Source organism: Lissotriton helveticus, chromosome 6, assembly GCF_964261635.1.
Source record: "Lissotriton helveticus chromosome 6, aLisHel1.1, whole genome shotgun sequence".
Taxonomy (NCBI): domain Eukaryota; kingdom Metazoa; phylum Chordata; class Amphibia; order Caudata; family Salamandridae; genus Lissotriton; species Lissotriton helveticus.
The window spans coordinates 1313854685-1313872908 of record NC_136067.1 but is presented as its reverse complement, the minus strand read 5'-3'; the positions used below and the strand labels follow the sequence as shown (position 1 = coordinate 1313872908).

At 45.0% G+C, this 18224-nt stretch overlaps 1 protein-coding gene across 1 annotated transcript in view; it reads left to right on the top strand.

The window, feature by feature from the left end:
• The window catches only part of MRPS5 (mitochondrial ribosomal protein S5), a 572686-nt gene that overhangs the window by 237206 nt on the left and 317256 nt on the right, over positions 1-18224 (top strand). The window contains exon 5 of the mRNA XM_078649050.1: positions 18150-18184. Coding sequence (XP_078505176.1) covers positions 18150-18184 — 35 coding nt within the window. The remainder of the gene's footprint in view (positions 1-18149; positions 18185-18224) is intronic.

Below are 18224 nucleotides of genomic sequence, written 5' to 3'. Positions count from 1 at the left end.
GTACATCTGGAAACTCCTGTTGTCTAGGAAAGATGTTATCCAGGCAAGGGCGGATCCCTCCACTCCCATGTCAGAGAGGCGAGACAGCAGCGTTGAGTGCAGCACGGTGTCGAAGGCTGCACTCAGGTCTAATAAAATCAGCGCTGCTGTCTGTCCTTCATCCACCATCTTTCTGAGGCATTCAGTGGAGTAGAGGACGGCGGACTCAGTTGAGTAGCCGGCTCTGAACCCTGATTGAGTGTGGTGGAGGAGGGATTCCTTCTCCAGATATTTCATTAATTGCCCGTTGACCACTTTTTCCACTATTTTCGAGCAGAAGGGAAGGAGGGAGATGGAACAGAGATTTTGGAGTTGGGAGATGTGGACATTGTTTTTTTTTTCAGGGGGATGACCTGGGTTGTTTTCCATGTATCAAGCACATGGCATTCTTGGAAAGAGAGGGTGACGATATGGGAGATGTGATCGATCATGCTCTCCAAAACTCCTTTACAGCAATTGGGGGGGGCATACGTCACAGGGTGATCCAGACTGTATGCTGTTGGCAATATTCAGCAATTCCTGTCTCTCAGGTACTTTAAAACATGTCAGTCAAGGAGTGGCGATGGGGTTGTCTTTGGCTTTCACATATTTGCTAGAGAGATCAGTGTCTTCTGTGAAGGTGGCATGAATTTTGTCGACCTTGCCAACAAAGTGGTCAGCTATGGAGTCACAAAGTTCACTGGAGTAGATGTCTTGAGCTTCGAGTCTGGTTGGGACCGTTAGCTCTTTGTAAATAACAAAGAGTTCTCTAGTGGGATTAACGGCGGATTCTATTCTACCTTTAAAGTGGGCGCCCTTCGCTGTTTTTACCAGTTTTTGATATTTATATAGTTCTGTTCTATAAAGTGATTTGCATTCGTGGTTATAGTTTTTCCTCCATTTTCTTTCCAGGTTTTTGCATTTAGCTTTGGCAGTTTTGAGTTCCTCAGACAACCATGGGGCAGTTTTGGTCCGTCTTGCGGGCGGTTTGTGTGTCCAGGATGCTATCGTATCTAACGCATTGGATACCCATCTTTCGTAACTACTCCATGCCTCCTGTAAGGTATTGCTAGGGGGCGGGGGTTCTTCAAGTAGGGCGAGTTTGAATGCTTCCTGCTTACATTTTTTCCAGTCTCTTCGTTTCTGGGGGAGGGGGTTGTTAGATCTGAATTCTGCAGGAGTAATTTGTATTTCAAACGGGATGCTAAAGTGATCAGACCAGGTATGTCTTATCGGAGAGGAGACCTTGACATCCTCCCAATTGGCAAAGATGGGGTCGAGAAGATGGCCCAGTTGGTGCGTGGGGGATTTAGATTGTAGGTTAAACTCAAGGGTTTTCAGTGCTTCTACCACAGCTTGTGCCTCCCCACATTCAGTATTTTCGAAGTGGAGGTTTAGGTCACCTAAAATAAGAAATGTTTTGTATCGCAGTGCCGGCTGGGTGATCAGCTCTGTAAGTTGGTCGCCGAACTCTGCAGCCCCTCCGGGCGGGCGGTATATAAGTAGTCAGTTAATGGTGTTTTTGGGTCCCGCTTTTATTGTGAAAAAAACGCTCTCGCTATTAGGGAGCGTGGCCTTTAGTAAGGTACATTCTAAGTTAGTTTTATAAATTAGAGCTAACCCCCCTCCTCTCTTTCTCGGTCTGTATAGCCTAAGTAGACAGTAACCTGGAGGGGTGGCTTCGAGGACTTCAGGCGACGAAGCTTCGTCTAGCCACGTTTCGGTAAGAAACAGAACGTCGGGACAGCTCTCCGTCAGCAGGTCATGTATCTCTATTTTATGTTTCTTCATAGATCTGCAGTTAAGTAACAACATTTTTAACTTGGCTGTCCTAAGCTTTTCCTTCTTGGAGATTTGGAAGGTGTAATTGCAGGTTTCACAGACAAGAGGTAAAGAGTCCGCTTGTAAGGTATGGCAACAGCTGTCCTTAAGTTGCGGACACAAAGATAGTAGTTCTTGATTGGTGTAGTGTGGTCTCTGTCTGTGAAAACCCGTCATGTTCAAGGGAGCAGGTGAACCAGGGGGTACGGCCCCGGGCCCCGGTCTGGTGCGGACGGGCGCAGACGGGCTTGCCTTAGGCACGCCTTCGGCGCGCAAACGGCGCGCCCGCTGAACGACCGGAAGATGCACATTTTTATACAAGAAGGGAGATGGCGGCAGGGGGCGTGGCCTCTCAAAAAGGTGTGTGGCCTGTGTGCTCGGCAGGAATGGCGGCAATGGTGTTTGTAGTTTGTCCCGCAGCAACGCTAAAATCCGCTGCACGGGTTTGTCAGGAGCGTGGTGGAGCCCTGAGCAGAGTGCAGGAATGAGGACAGGTGAGGTTAAAATACAAAGTAACTGTGACATTCAAAGTTTTTTTTAAAAAGAATGCTCGTGCAATCCTACTCCCGGCTTCCGCCTCAGGAGAATTAGCTATCTAAGTGGCACTTGTAGTCAGCGTCCTTAAGTAGTGGCGGCGGGGGACGTGGCCTCTCAAAAAGGGGCGTGGCCTGTGTGCTCGGCTGGAATGGCGGCAATGGTGTTTGTAGTTTGTCCCGCAGCAGCGCTAAAATACGCTGCGCAGGTTTGTCAGGAGCGTGGTGGAGCCCTGAGCAGAGTGCAGGAATGAGGACAGGTGAGGTTAAAATACAAAGTAACTGTGACACTCAAAGTCTGCACTGCACAACGGTTATCTGCCAGCTGCGGTGTCTCGCATAGATCTTCCTTCTACTGTAAGCTCTTTGGCGAGTGTCCTGGCCTAGGGAGTCATTAGAACATATATGTATGCTGATGATAATGCGTTTTGACAACTATTCCTCAAATCACTGCATTTCAGCAAAATGAGATTTATTTGGGAGTTGATAGGGAGTAATCAAGGTAAACTGAACTCAAATAAAAACCGATATACTTACTGTCAATGGTTGTAGAGACCTCTGGTTTGAGCTTATTTGCCAGCAGACATTGGACCCTTTACCAAGTCCGTCTGCGCAGGTGAATAGACTGGGATGAAGATGAACTGTTGATTGTTCTTAACTGCTAAGTCTTCACTGTTAGATCATCTTGTATTTATCTTGAAATTCTGCAAAATACTCTCCTGTTCTCCCTGGACAGCAAGCATGACTGTTTCGGTTCCCATAGGATCGTGTCTCGACTATATAAGCTCCCTTTGCTTGGAGTGGCTCCAGTTTGTGTTACATAAACTTCGACTCAATGGATTAATGGCGCCAATGCTAGTCAGCTTTTTCATAAACTTTATTGACCTCCTACCAAGCAGTAACTCCATTTTAATGCCCTGTGTATTGAACATAAGGCCTAGTTAGTGATACCACAGAATGTATCAATAAGAGTAGGATCCTTCGCTCTTCTTCAGTGACTCTTCTGATAGTCCCAAAATGTCAGAACTTAAGAACCAGAAGTTTATCTTTTCTGAGGCCAGAAAACTCGGACAGCTACCATTTCTTGAAAAATTCACACGACCGCTCAAAACTTACTCTTTCATCAAGCTTATCTTTCATAACAACGTTCCATTTTTTGCCTAATCGTCTATTCTAGGGACCTCTTACGATAATGCGCATGACAAATGGCTTATAACATAATTTGTTTGCGGTACCACCAGAGGTGACAAAATGTATGACAAATGCGACTCTCTTCCATCCATTAAAATACGGATCATCATTTGCACTTTTGTAAACACTGTATTTGCACTGACTGTTAATAATTCTTGTTTTATGCTCTGTATAGACTTGCTTGTTTATTTTTTAATGTAATACTAATAGGTATTGTGGCATTTCTTGCGTTCTCTCCCCATAGATAGCGATGTAGAGGGCAAAAAACAAACATTTTTCCTGTGCTAAAGAAACGTCTGGCTATAGTGGTTCAAAATATATGAAGTTACCAGGTGTCCTTTGCATAATACAATGACTAAGCGAGAGTTTGAGAGACCGATTTAGTAATATCATTCTAAGATCACTGAGGATCCTGTATTTACATCTGCACTGCCTTTAAATGTTATAGCCTGTAGTAAGCCTGCAGCTTTCTTTCTGTATTACACTTTAAAATATATTGTCTTGCTCAGCTGCGTCGGTGTCCAAATGTAGTAGAGAAACAACAAAGTGAGTTCTCATTCTGTTAGATTGAATACTGTGTATATGGATTGTCTCAAGACGTGTTGTTTCTTTGAAAATATTGAGTGTAAGCTCTTTTTCATATTCTCTTTCAATCAATACTAAAAGCGATGGTGTTATAAAGCAGAACAGGGAATTACTATCCATCTTTCTGGATGTGGTCGATTTGTAATCTGAGTTAACAAGTTGGCCTGTGCTTTATTGAAAAATATCTCTCAGTTTATTAATGACATGATCTTTCATACAAAGAAACACTCTCTTTATAGACGAAGCACAAAGAGAGTGTGTGAAATCATTGAAGCAATATTGTTCCCTTGCTAAGCATCCATATTCTTGCGAAGGGTAAATAAAGTGCATTCAGACATCCCTCAAATAAAGGTGTGAGCGTGTTCGTGTTATATTGACATTTTAGTATGTGGCCGAGTTGGAGTTGGGCAGGTCTAAAAGCCTGAAATTAAAGTGAGTTTCCTGTAGCTTTACTTACACTGGAGAAGCTCTGTGAAGGAGTGAGAGCGCTAATGTCTGCTGTCCTTCCTGTGGTCCCACTGCTTAAATTTGGACTACAAATCTAGCTAGGAGCGTAGGAACATATGATGGCACCCACTGAAAGAGAGGTAGTAGTCAAGAAGCAAAACATACTACATCTCCTTAAGGATGAAATAAAAATAATCTTAGGCTGTGATGTTTTGAAGGAAGAAGTTCACCATGGTTGGGGCAGATAGGGGAGGGCCATTCTGAGTTACATTCATGACTCTCCATAAACTTAACTGTGCTGATCTCAGTCTACTTAATTTCTCAACTGATCTCCGCCCTTTTCTCGTTTCTGACTCTGGTAAGGGAATCGGCCTACTGCCAAAGAGTCTCTAACTCTCTCTCCCTTTCCAGAACGCACTGTGATCATCTCATGCGCTCGCAGTCAATGCAGCTATTCCAACTCGCTCCCGTCTCCAGCCACCCAACAACACCTTTATGCTCTTCACCTACAGGGTCTGTCAAACCTGCATGACTTTACACAGATTCACTATTACCACCATCCACTTTTTCAGCGTATTTGTTTACCTTAACAACTGGCCTGCAGTTTACATACTTGGATGATGCATTATTTTCCATGAATTCTTGGTCCAAGCCCTGATGTACCACTTTCATATACCCCAATGCAGATTAACCTTTTACTTTGCGAGTGTGCCTTCGCTTCTTCTGCACCTTTTAAAATCCTTCACACCTATGACCCTTCAACATACATCCTAGTTTAATTTTGGAAACGGGATTCAATTCTCTCATTAACTTTGTGAGACCTGTGGTGGTATTAAGAGACAAAGCAAGGGGGGATTAATGTAGAAAGATTACTACTCACCAGAGAAATTACAGAGCATACTTATAACGAGTTTCTTGGAGTCTTCGTCTTGGGCTTGTCAGTTGTCTCACTTATATTCATAAACTTTTTAGTTCTAAGCCTCAGTTTCTCATGTATGAGGGCCACATGAGTGCTCTTCCAATCGATAACAAAATCAAGGATGGTTCACTGTGGTATCATTATAAACAAGTATCTGATAGACATTTCTAGCTGCCGATTCCTTGCCTTAGAATTATCCTAGGTGTCAGACTGGATCCGGTAACTTTTCAAGCCGGATAAGTGGCATTATCCCAAATCTTGTTCTGGTAGTTCCAGCAACCGAAGAAATGCAAGAAGTTGAAGCGCTTTTGGACTTCACCATACAAGTCTAAGAGCAACACGCGGCAAAACACTGATAGAAGTCGAGGACTTGCTCCCACATGACCTCTGCCTGTGCTTGGGTCCGCTGTGTGCCTCCCAGAGTTTCCAGGAGACACCCGCCCAACTCACGAGTGTGTTGATGTCAAGCAGCTCATATTTCGGGAGTTCAAACCCTCCTGAGTGCCTTTAGGCCCATGGGTTCTGAGGGAGCCCCCACTGTATTCACACCTGCGGTTTTGCCCCCGGAGTCAGTTGGGCTCCTTAGATCTGGAGTGGCTCCTCCTGCGAGCCTATAACTAACCACAGAGTACACTCCAGTGTTGTCGATCCCAGCTGCGCTGACCCCATTGTTGTTCCTTACTATGACACTGATCGGGATAGGCGTCGTCTGGTGCCAATTGGAACATTGACCTACAAGTGGAGCCAATTCCTTTTTCCTATTCTATGCTTGGAGAGTGGGGTGATTGGGAGGGTCTCAGTTCCCTTATGCATGCAACCCTTTTGAAAAGCTTGAAGACAACTGGCATGAGGATTTGGCAGATGCCAGTGGTGTGGACACCTTACCAGACACTGGTTTGGTCCCTCCTATTACCACGGCTACAGAGGAAGGGGCTTCTTTCGCTGTGGTGGTACAAAGGGCAGCTGAGGCTCTTGATCTTCAGCTGCCCGCTGTGGTGCTTTAGCCATTAGTTATCATCTCTGAACCTCTCCTCCCAATGTAATGAGGCACTCACAAATGACCTGCTTGGGGGTTGGTCCAAGCCCTGCACAGGGGCTCCTGTGCACAGGACCGTTGCCTGCTGTCATCACCCAACTCCTGGGGTCGCCAGCTTTCTCACCCAGCACCTCACCCGGAGAGCCTGGTGGTCCAAGCCTCAACATTTTGCCACAATTGGAACAAATTCAGCCACCCCTTTAAATCCCTAGTAAATGTTACCCCTGGTACCTTGGGAATGGGTACTGAAGAGGGTCCACTGGGGCTGCAGCACTCATTGCCACACCTCAGAGATTTCTCTCCAAAGCTATGCAAACTTCCATTTTAGGCTGTGTGTCTTGGTGCAGAGAAAACCAAAGAGTTTACATGGCGCCCTCATGCACTCCATGAGGTATAGGTAAGTCTCCCCGACCTCAGGCCTTACAGCCTTAAGGCAGGCTGCACAATACCCCATGAGCAGATATGACCTCATAATATCTGAGCCATTCTTAGATATTGTAAGTGCACAGAGAAGCCTTGAAGAGTACATGGGATGGATACGTTCAATTGAGAGTTTTAAAGCTCCATCTGAGCTTCACAGAACCCTAACATGTTTGGTATCAAATAGCTTGTCTTAATAAAACCTCACGGATGCCATTGATATATTTATTAATAAATGCACACTGGACTCTTTGGAGGGTCCTCATAAAACCTATCAAGCACTGATGTTGCCTTTGACTAGTCTTAGCCAGCCTTCCACCACCAGACATGCAGCAAGCCTGCTTCCACTAGACGTTTCTGACCTCATGGGGTGAGAGCCAGCACTCCGATGCCAGAAAAAAAGCCTACTCTGGTTGGAGTTGCTTCACTCCTCCTCCAGGTCGTAATGGCCTTCCAGAGTGTAAAGCTTCAAAGGTGGTGCCACCTTTGACATGCAACCCGGCAGCTCCATATAGTGGAGGACACCAACCCCCATTTTCTGTTCCACGTTTAGCAGGAGGAAAGGTGGGAAAATTAGTTCAATGAATAGATTTCTCCAAATTCAGCCAGCCCCACCCCTAAGGTGGGGCAAGCGATGTAGACACAACTTTTCACAATTCTCCATTTTGAGATGGTAGAATAATAGCCCATCATGGCTAGGGCAGTGCCTCTACCCACAGGAAGTGGTCACCTAGAGGGTGACCACTAAACGTAGGTAGCCCATTGGCTACTACCTGCCACTCCCCTTAACTCCCCTAAATTTAGTATTTAAATGCATCCCTGGACCTTCGACGTACAAGAACAAGATACAAAGAAGAGCAGCTGCCCGAGAACTGAAGCCCTGCTGCAGAGAAATTGGTGCTGAGCTCTGCCTGTTGCCCCAATGACTCTACAATTGTGGTTGTGCTGTCTCGTTCTACAACCGTGAGGACTCAAAGAACGCCTGAATCCCTCCAGCCTTTGCTAAACCACCCAAGAATATCCCTTGTAGTAGAGGCTCTACTCCCCTGCACCAGCAGGCACTGAACCGCAGATTTAAGTTTACCGACTTGCTGCTCCCCGACAAAAGTGGTACACCGGCTCTGAAGGGTCAATCTCTAACCGCGGTTATTGGTGAAGCACAGCTCCAGTAGGTCCTGGTGTCCTCCAGCTTGGAGTTGGAGTACACCAGGACCACCTGGAGCTGTGCTTCACCAATAACCATGGTATCGACCTCCTGCAGCATACATCAAGACAAAGAGCCCACTCTGGACTCCATCTGCCCAGGAATCAAGCATTATTGTCCTGAAATTTCTTCTATACTTGCCTGCTGCTGAATGCGAGGACTCCTCGACACATGATGCCCAGCTGACCTGTCTGCACTGCATCCAGCCCTCCCTGCCTGGGTACTATCAAACCAGCCATGGTCCTGTGGTCCTGGGGCCCTTGCAACCTTCTTCCTCGAGTGGGACCCTTCCAGACTTGCGTTTTAATCCCCATGTGCAGTCTTTTTTCCAAGGGCCCCCCTTCTCTGTAGCACATCAGCTACCAATGACCTCAGCACCCTGCTCCCGGCCTAATCGGGGACTCTCCAGAGAATCCGCTGGTGGAACATTGGACCTTGACTTGCTACTTACCGAGAGGTGAACCTTGAAAATCGAATTTATATCCATTTTTGTCTTTTTCCCCATTGCGTTCAATAGTGCGTAACTGTGCACAAGTGTGATTTATTTTGAAAACTCTTTTAAATTCATAACTTAAGTACTTACTGTAGATCAAAGTCCTTGATCTTAAAAATGACATAAAAATGTATATTCTTGTATGTGTCTGGTGTATTGCCTCTGTGAGTACAACAACTGCTTAGCACTAATCTCTCATAAGCCTAACTGCTCACCCACACTACCACAAATAGACCATTAGTATTACCTACTTTGGATCTGTAACCCAATAAGGGACTCGCTGGAATTTCTGCACAGTGTGATTCATTTTAGTACTCTATATAGAGAGCAAGATTCCTACACACACAGTTTGGGATTTGATTGTGCTGCCCATGGTATTGGAGGAAGGCTGAGCCATAGCACGCGATAGCAGACTACAGAGATGCAGCAAAGTTTACCATTTGCTACGAATTGGATACAAAAGACTTTCTGGGCAGAGCAAAGGCATTCTCAGTGACCTTGTGGTTCCACGGGTGACTGAAAAACACTGGCTTCTCGGGAATGTGCAGGCTTTGATGGCTCCCGTCTTTTAGACATGAAAAAAAAATCAGCGCTAAACAGCATTAAGAACAGTCGAGCTGCTGCCAGGTCCTTGCCTATGTCCCCTCGCCATCCCAGTCTGCCTTTGCCCCCCCCCCCTCCGTGGGTAGGGCAGAGCTAATGACCATGCCCTTTCCTGAGTGATGTAAGAGGGTCTTCCGTAAGTTCCTGTATATAGTCACCATCTTCTGGTTCCTTTTTCCGCTGTTGGGTCTGGAAGCCTGACAGAGGAGATATGAAGTTTTTGGGGAAAAAACAAAGAAAAGTATGAAGATCGACCAAGTTGCCTAAGACTGCAAGAAAAGCGACGGGTTCTGTATTCCGACGGTGGGCCCGCTGATAACAAGCACAGGGTCATAGAATGTAATGGGGAGAGGCAGATACATTTAGGGAATACTTCAGTGGATTTGATTATTGTGACATCCACTAGGAAGAGGAACAGCACACTCACATCCAGAGGCCCACCACCAGATAAGAAGAGTAAGAGACTTGTCTTGGTGGAAAGAAGGATGGAAGGAGAAGCAGCAACCCAGTGGAGGAATGCTAACTCCAATGCTCTCTTGTACTATACGGCCACCAACAATGGGACAAGAAGGAGTCCCTTATGCAACACCTCCCAGAGGGCAAAATTTACCTCAGACAATTGGGTTTCAAACATAATACGTTACGGCTACTGCGTAGATTTACCCAAAAAAGCCTCCATAAATTCACCCAAAACCAAAGAAATTTCTGGGATAAGAGAACATACAACTCAGAAAGGTAAAAGAACTCTTGTACAAGAGAGCCATAGAAAAGGTCCCAATAAGGTAAGCGATTCACCCTATTTTCTGGTGCCAAAGCAAGACCTGACTTTGAGGCCATTCCTAGATCTCAGATTCCTAAACAAGTTCATCTGTGCACAACACTTCAAGATGACAACACTTCAAAAAGTAATACCACTCCTAAGGAAAAGGAATTATATGGCCACTCTATGTCTAAAGGACGCTCATCTACACATACCTATGAACCAAAGAGACAAACATTACCTCAGAGTTTTTACTAGACAACGTGCATTGCCAATTCAGGGTGCTACCATTTGATATAAAGTCAGCCCAAGAGCCTTCACAAAATGCCTCACAGCGTTAGCAGCCCACTATTAGTTTTGGTGGTCTCTAGTTGGCACAGGTAGGTACTTGTGCCAAATAGGGACACTTTCCTCTAGTCAGGGTAGGGGGAAAACTCCTAAAATAACCCCTGCTCACCCCCTTGGTAGCTTGGCACGAGCAGACAGGCTTATCTCAGAGGCTGTGTGTAAAGCATTTGTGACCACATACAGTAATCAAGTGACAACACTACAGATGGACACCACACAGGTTTTATATCAAAAATAAGTTTTCTTTATATAGGCTTATCACAAGACCACAAACGACAACAATCCACAATACTGTACTTAAAATGGTAGGTTTAGCTTAGTTCTCTTTAGTTCTTAAAATGCGACACATTGAGTCAATGTAACTTACGATGCATTACGCTTCCACTACATAAGTGTTGCAGAGATGGAAATGCGGCACAGTTCTTGTGCAAAGAAATAAAGACATGAAGATCTTCCAGATGCGGCACATTTCTCTGATGATGCGAGAAGTCTCGATTCAATGCGTCAGCTGCAGCGGAGACACCCTTGCGACGACAACAGCTTTGGCGGGGACACACTTCTCCAACGTTGCCAGACACTTCCGCACAATGCGAAAACTGCAGCGGTGACACCCTTGTTCTCTTATGCAACGACAGCAGCTCCGATGGCGGCACACTTCTCCGTGGATGTGAGGCGCTTTTCTTGATGCAGTGCAATACGACAGCTACAGCGGCGACATCCAAGATGCGACAGCAGCAGCAGCGACGCGCTTCTCCTTTGTTGCGAGATGCTTCTCTCGATGCGGTGCAATACGACAACTACAGCGGTGAAATCCAAGATGCGATGGCAGCAGCAGCGACGGTGACACGCTTCCTCTTTGTTGCGAGACGCTTCTCTCGATGCGGTGCAATACAACAGCTACAGCGGCGACATCCAAGATGCCACAGTAGCAGCAGCGACGGTGACACTCTTCTTTATCTTGATTCGCGCTTCCAGCTCCTTGCGACACTTTGTCCCTCAGAAGGCCTAAAACAGCAGCAGGCACTTCCCAATGAACTCTGGGGAGCTGGGGGTTGAAGTCTGTTGTCCCTGAGACTTCAGCAGGAGGCAAGCTCTGTTCCATGCCCTTGGAGATCCTTACAAGTTGAAAGTACACAAAGTCCTTTTCTCCTCTCTTTGGCAGTCAGGCAACCACTGCAGGCCAATATCCCAAGCAGCACTTCAGCTTAGGAATAGTCTCTACTCAGTTTCTTCAGGTTCCTCTCCTCAGCAAAGGTTTCTTCTTCTTTGTCCAAAAATGATCTAATTTCTTGGGATTAGGTTCCCAATATTTATACCCCAAAATCCTTTGTCCTCTGAGGGCAGAGGGGCCTTTGCCTAGTCCAAACCAATTCTGGAGCACTCTGTTGACATGACTCCTTTCCTTTCACAGTGCAGGGCAGAAACACCATACGCCCCACAGAAGGTGGAGCTAGCATTGTGGAGGGAAAGCACAGCCCTGGAGCACTTTGTCGACATGATTCCTTCTCTTCTTTCACAGTGCAGGGCAGAGACATCAGCCGCACCACAGGGGGTGGAGCCAGCATTGTGGAGGAAAGGCACAGCCCTATTCAGGTCCCAGGTGCAACTCCTCCCTCCCATCTAGATGCAGATCTCTCTATTCACCACTGGGCTGACTCACTCTGTCTCCTGGAATCCCCCAGCCCTGTCACTCAAAACTCCAGACAAGGAATACACATCCTAGCAGAGGAAGGCTTGGATAGTTAGACACGAAAATACCTACTTTCTAAAAGTGGTATTTTCAAACACAGAATGTTAAAACCAACTTCACTAAAAGATGTATTTTATCATTCTGAGTTCATGCATACTAAACTCAAATTTCTACCGTGTTCCCTGAGTCAGTTAGGATTATAAAATGTAATAATCTAACTGCCCATTCAACAGGTAGCCTTGCAATAGTGAAAAACGAAAATGGCTGTAATTCACTATTAGGCCATGCCACACACACCAGGGCTTGTCCTACCTTATACTTACAATGCACCCTGCCCTTTGGCCTACCATAGGAGTATCTAATATGAAGAAAAGGGAAGGTTTAGGGAATGGCAAGTGGGTGCACGTGCGAAGTCAACATGGCAGTACTTGACTGCACACAGGCTCTGCAATGGCAGACCTGAGACACATTTTACAAGGCTGCTGCTGTGGGTGGCACAACTAGTGCTGCAAGACCACTAGCAGCATTTGGATTTACAAGCCCTGGGCACACTCAGTGCACTGTGCTGGGGTCTGGCAAGTTAACCAAATCAGCCAATCATGGAGTCACTAATCCATACACCAATTTACAATAGGGAGAGCATATGCACTTTAGCACTGATCAGCAGTAGTAAAGTGCCCAGAGTCATAAAACAGCCAACAACAGGTCAGAAAAATAGAGGAGGAAGGCAAAAAGTTCAGGGATGACCGTGCAAAAGGGCCAAGTCCAACACCCACCTAAGAAGACAAGGAATTCATGTCTACCCATATTTATTGGTTAGTAAAAGCACAATCAAAAGAAAGATATCACAGGAAAATACAGTGATAGGGTTCACAATAATTTTCAAAAATCTTCACCACAACAGGAACAGGTAAAGGTGTGCCTGGGAGCAACATTTATTTCCAAAACGGCACAAGCATATCCAGTACAGAGGAGAAAAGGGGCAATCACAGAGCAGGCTTGCCTTTACCAGAGGGTTTGGTCTCTGACATTGAGGACTGTCCTTAAACTCATGGGCATGATGGCATCATGCATCCCACTCATAACACATGTAAGATTACACATGCACCCCATCCAGGAAAGAATCTGCAACTAATGGTCACAAGCCAACAGGAGCTGGGAGGATCTAGTGGGTGTCACAGCAAAACCTAAAAAATTAGGGATTACTGCCCTTTTCCAGTGGGAAATATGGTAAATGTGTACCATCCCGGCTGTAATATCTATGGATTTGTATAAAGCGCTGTGACAGAGGTTCATACAAAGCCATTGAAAAGTCATATGTAATTCCATCATTTAGGACTGATGCTTACACCAAAGCATCTGCTGCACATCCCTTGCTTCCTGTCTGTTTGCACATCCTACTCATTCACCACACAACACAAAATGTGTACTGCTTACCAAAAATAAAATTACATGCTACGAACAGTGCAATGTTTACAATCTGTTTGCCAGCCTACAATAAGTATAAACAACAAATAGCGCCAGCTGTTTACTGTGTACCTGTGTCTACTTACAATAATTTCCTAAAACAAATTCTGCAGTCTGCGTCTCTGAATGTACTAAGTATCTTCATTTCCACTAAGCAGTGATACAAAAGGTGTATTGTTAAGAGTGTGTAGTAACAAGTTAAAAGACTCCCTGGGGAAATATACTAACACATTCCACACATACCTCCAAATAACCACCAGAAGGCAGTGACTGTATTGTCAAATGTGGAAACAAAATTCTAAAATGACTAAATTCGAGGGCAAACAACCATGCAGCATACAAAAAATTGTAGGCACAACACTGAAAAGTAAAATATTACAAGACCATACGGTTCAGGAATTAAATAGCTGTCAGTGCAATCAATAACCAAAAAAGGCAACCAAAGTGTTTAAACATGTTAACTGATAGGGGTCTTGCAAACCTGACGAGAAGTACACTGTGGGATTTGTGGTTGAGGAGTATGGCGTCTGGTGGAGAGACTATCACTTGGGTGAGTGGTTTTCCAAAGAAGCGGGCAGATGAGTCGGAGGAGGTGAAGCCGTCTGTGCCTGATGATGTGGTTGGTGCGTCTCTCCTGACACCCTTATGAAGTGGTGAAGAGAGCAAAAGTAGAGTGTGTCGTTGCAGGGGAGATAACACTGGTAGCCTGCTGTGGGACATTCTAGTCAATAGATGCAGGTTATGAGACAATTTGCTTTCATATTTCGCCATACACCTCTCTGTATTATGTCACTTCTTATTTGGACATAAAAGATGTTACCTTCTATTATTTTTGCACTCTTTTACTCAAATATCTGTGGATCCTGGAGGTCCCAGCTGTTCTCCAAGCTTCCTGACCTGACCACAGTATTTCCTCACCTGTGAAAGTTGTGAGCCCTTTCAAGCACTGTATTTATTTCTTCTCCTTATAATGTAATATGTCTTGCATTTTGGTTATTTCGGCACGGAAATGAGTAAAGGGAGCCCAGCTAGAAGAAGGAAAGGGGAGGCCAGAGTCCTATCGGTCACTTATGACATCTGTACAGTGCATAGTGTCATGCCAGTGCATGCCACAATCTGCTTCCTGGCTTGTGCCGAGAAGCCTGACCCTTGCAAAAACAACAGTTGATGGACAGACTGCAGAACAATGTCACACATTCACCCCAGTACAGCGATCTGGGCCTAAATCCATTGTTTTTTTTTTGCTCACCATGCCATTCCAGTTTGGACCCAGCCATATGCAAAGCAGGCTTGACCCTGTGCCCCATGGGAACAGTCCGGCCCGAACTGCCAAGCCAGGTCCTCCCTGGACTGTAAACAAGCATCTTAGGACCGGTTTCGGGCTTTCAGCCCTCATCAACCAGGAGAAGCCTGACCCTTGCATCAATTCGAAGCCAGTGAGAGCTTTGCTGGCAGGTCTGATATGTTCGCGTTCACTGAGGCTCAAAGACGCACTGGGTGCCTGGTGTGGAAGCTAGTCAATGAGCCTCGAGGGAGACCAATGTAGGTGACATTGCATAAGTCGAGACACGCCAAGGCCAGCACTCTCATCAGCGACACCCACTGGTCAATCTGGAGAAGTGAGGGTTTAACAGTGAAAGGGGGCTGCAGACTGACACCCTTTAGTACCATGAAATGAACTAGAGTAAAGCAGTAGCGAAAATAAATTGTAACATAGGACAGGCCACTTTAATCACTGCAGAGCGATGGCTGGATTCTAAAGAAGAAAATGTGTTTATCCTCCATGTAAATCTGAACACCTTTTATGCTGGTGTGAAAACTTCTGATTATGAAAGAACAGGTCTGTGAGTAAGACTGATTCTGTGTATTGTTCGCTGCCCATTATATTGAGTGACTTTGTCCCTATCTTGTATTCTGTGGTATGAAGAAGAAAGTGTTTCATGATTACCATCCACCGCGCTTCCTTATTGTCAAAGGATGTGAATTGCATCACACTCACAAGCCCAACAATAGGGAGAAATGTGTCTTTAATTGCCAAGTACCTGTGCAACAGACGAGGAATTCGATTGGTAACTCGTTTTTGAGATTTTTCTAAAAAGTGGATCAAAAAAGCTAGGGAACTTTTTTGAAATTTTACGAATCCCAAATACTGATGCTTCCTTGATAAAACAAGCATCACTGGAGTGAAGATGATGTGGCATAGAGGCCAGAACTGCTGACTCGCAGTCTGAAGATCACAGTTCGAGACTTGGCAGTGAAACATCCTGTTATTCTGGGCAAATCACTTAATCTCTCCGGGTGAGAAAGCTGAAAGAGGCAAAACTTTATTAATGAAAAAAATAATTCCACCAACGTGCCGAGGTTAACTGTATTTCGGCAACGGGAAACTGATAAGAGAAGCAGACAAGGAACAAGCATTGGTAAAGGCAGTAAATATGCTACAGCCAATAGAAATTGAGGGAAACTAAGTGGCCCACATAGGAGCCAATGAGAACCTAGGAAAGAGAGATGGCGTCGTATAAGTCCTTTTTAAGTTTATTTTAAAAACAATAGATTTTTCAAGCACTGTGGTTGTGCAGGTGAAACCTAAAAAAGTTGGTTTGTCCTTATCAGAGAACCAGTAGGACAGACTTTCCTGTAACGCCCACAAGGATATTTGCCAGGCCCACGGCTTCAAATCAGTGTGCAACATCTAACTGCATTGATACTCGATGCCAGAGTGACTCTACGCAATAGGTAGAAACTGCTGCGATTGGCACAGGAAACAATGCTGGCAAGAGGAAACATCATCACATATCCTCTGGTGGTTTGCTTTTAAGCAGCTTTTGGATAGGGTGTTAGGAGCCATTTAAAAGATCTTAGTGTTAATGATTCCAGGGGACCCAGCATTGTTATACTAGGCTGGATGCTGATGTACATTTGGCATAGAGGAATAAAAGATAAGGGCTACTCTGCCTTTTCTTGCTACCTGCCAAGCATGCCCATCCTCAGCTAAGTGAAGACCCTACTGGTATTTCACATTCAGGATGGCAAGCATGAGCTAGGAGCAGGGAAAATCACACATGCCATTCTAGAATTGGAGTGGTCCTTCTCTTTGATAGGACAACCTCTCCTAGATTGTATGGCACAAGCCTGTCGACGGGTGACCTGCTGAGGACACTTCGAACTTCACAGATGCTGCAGGAAGGATACTGCTCTAGAAGATTCGCGGAGAGGCACCGGCCAATTTGGGTATCGGTATGCTTGACCAAACATATAGTAGGCACAATGGAACGGAGCGAGGGATGTAATCAATCATTTTGATATAAGCTATGTTTGGGGTTTTTTAGATCATGAAAACACTCATTACAAATGTATTGAAACGTAAACATCGTATTAGCTGGCAGCTGAAAAAGAGGTAGAGAGAGATTTTTTTGTTGACAGGGTCAAAAGAACATGCTTGTTTGTCATTTAACTTGACTACAAGATAGCCTTACGTCATTGTTTGTTCATGAGAAGCATCTTTCCTCAGTACCACAATGAAGCCCAACACACAGGTTTATTACACAGAGAACTTAAGTGGGAACGAACCTCAACAGTTTCCTGTGGCCCCTGTTGCACTCCCCCCCCCCCCCACCTTACCATTGCTTAGTGCCTTAGTTTTAGAATGTTGTCTGACGCTTTTGTGCAGCAAGAACCCACCTGCCGCATGATGAAGCAAGCAGCAAAATATTAGCACGAGGATGGAGCAGTAGATATTTTATGTAACTCCTCCTTTCTACAGTTAAATGAAAGACAGGTTCATTAGCTTAAAAAATTCCCACTTTAAAAAAGGAAGCCATGCCAATATGTCAGACTTCACCTTGGACTACCGCACCGCATTTGGCTTCTGGGGTCCAGCTAATCTTCAGAGTGTACACATCAAATGAGTATATATGTAGACCATAAAAAGAGAAAAGCAGAATTATGTTTGAAAGTTAGTTGGTACTTTCAGAGTAGGTTCTGCTTATGGATGCAACAGATACATTATATTTAGTTAGCATTCACTCACCCTAAAATGGCTAATATTTCCTATGAAGAAGTGGGACTGTCTCCAGTCCCCAGAAAAGCACAGCTAAAACTGCCACATTGGGCTGTACCTATATTCTAACCTTTTGATCCTGCATTAATCCATAGTAATCCATAGTTTTTTTTCCCTTATTCCAAATTTCTCCTCCAAATGGGAACACGCACGTCGTGTATACGTTGTTTGTCAAGTTTCTATTATTCAAATGGTGCCGCTTAGGGCTTCAACCAAGAATAAGACTGGTAACGCAAAATTCATTCCAGGCAGTCTTTATTGAAGTCACATAACCCAATGCATTTCGGGCCTCCAGCCCTTCTTCGGGGGTCACTGCCATAACGATATTTCAAGGTCACATCCTTGCGGTATCATACCTAGATAGACTCGACCCGCAAAAACGCCGATCCCTTGTTGCACAATCCTGCCTACATAAACAGACATCATAATATTTCCTATGTACATCACATCTAAGACACCTCATTTATTTACTCTTAAACAATACATGTTTAGGAAATATGAGCTTTAGAAATACATATGTCATTAAACTATAACTTTTTTTTTTACCTTCACAGAAACGTATGCAGATTTTGACTCAAGAGTAATTGAGGTAAGTGACAGTGTGGTTGCCGGAACAGTACTTGCAAAGT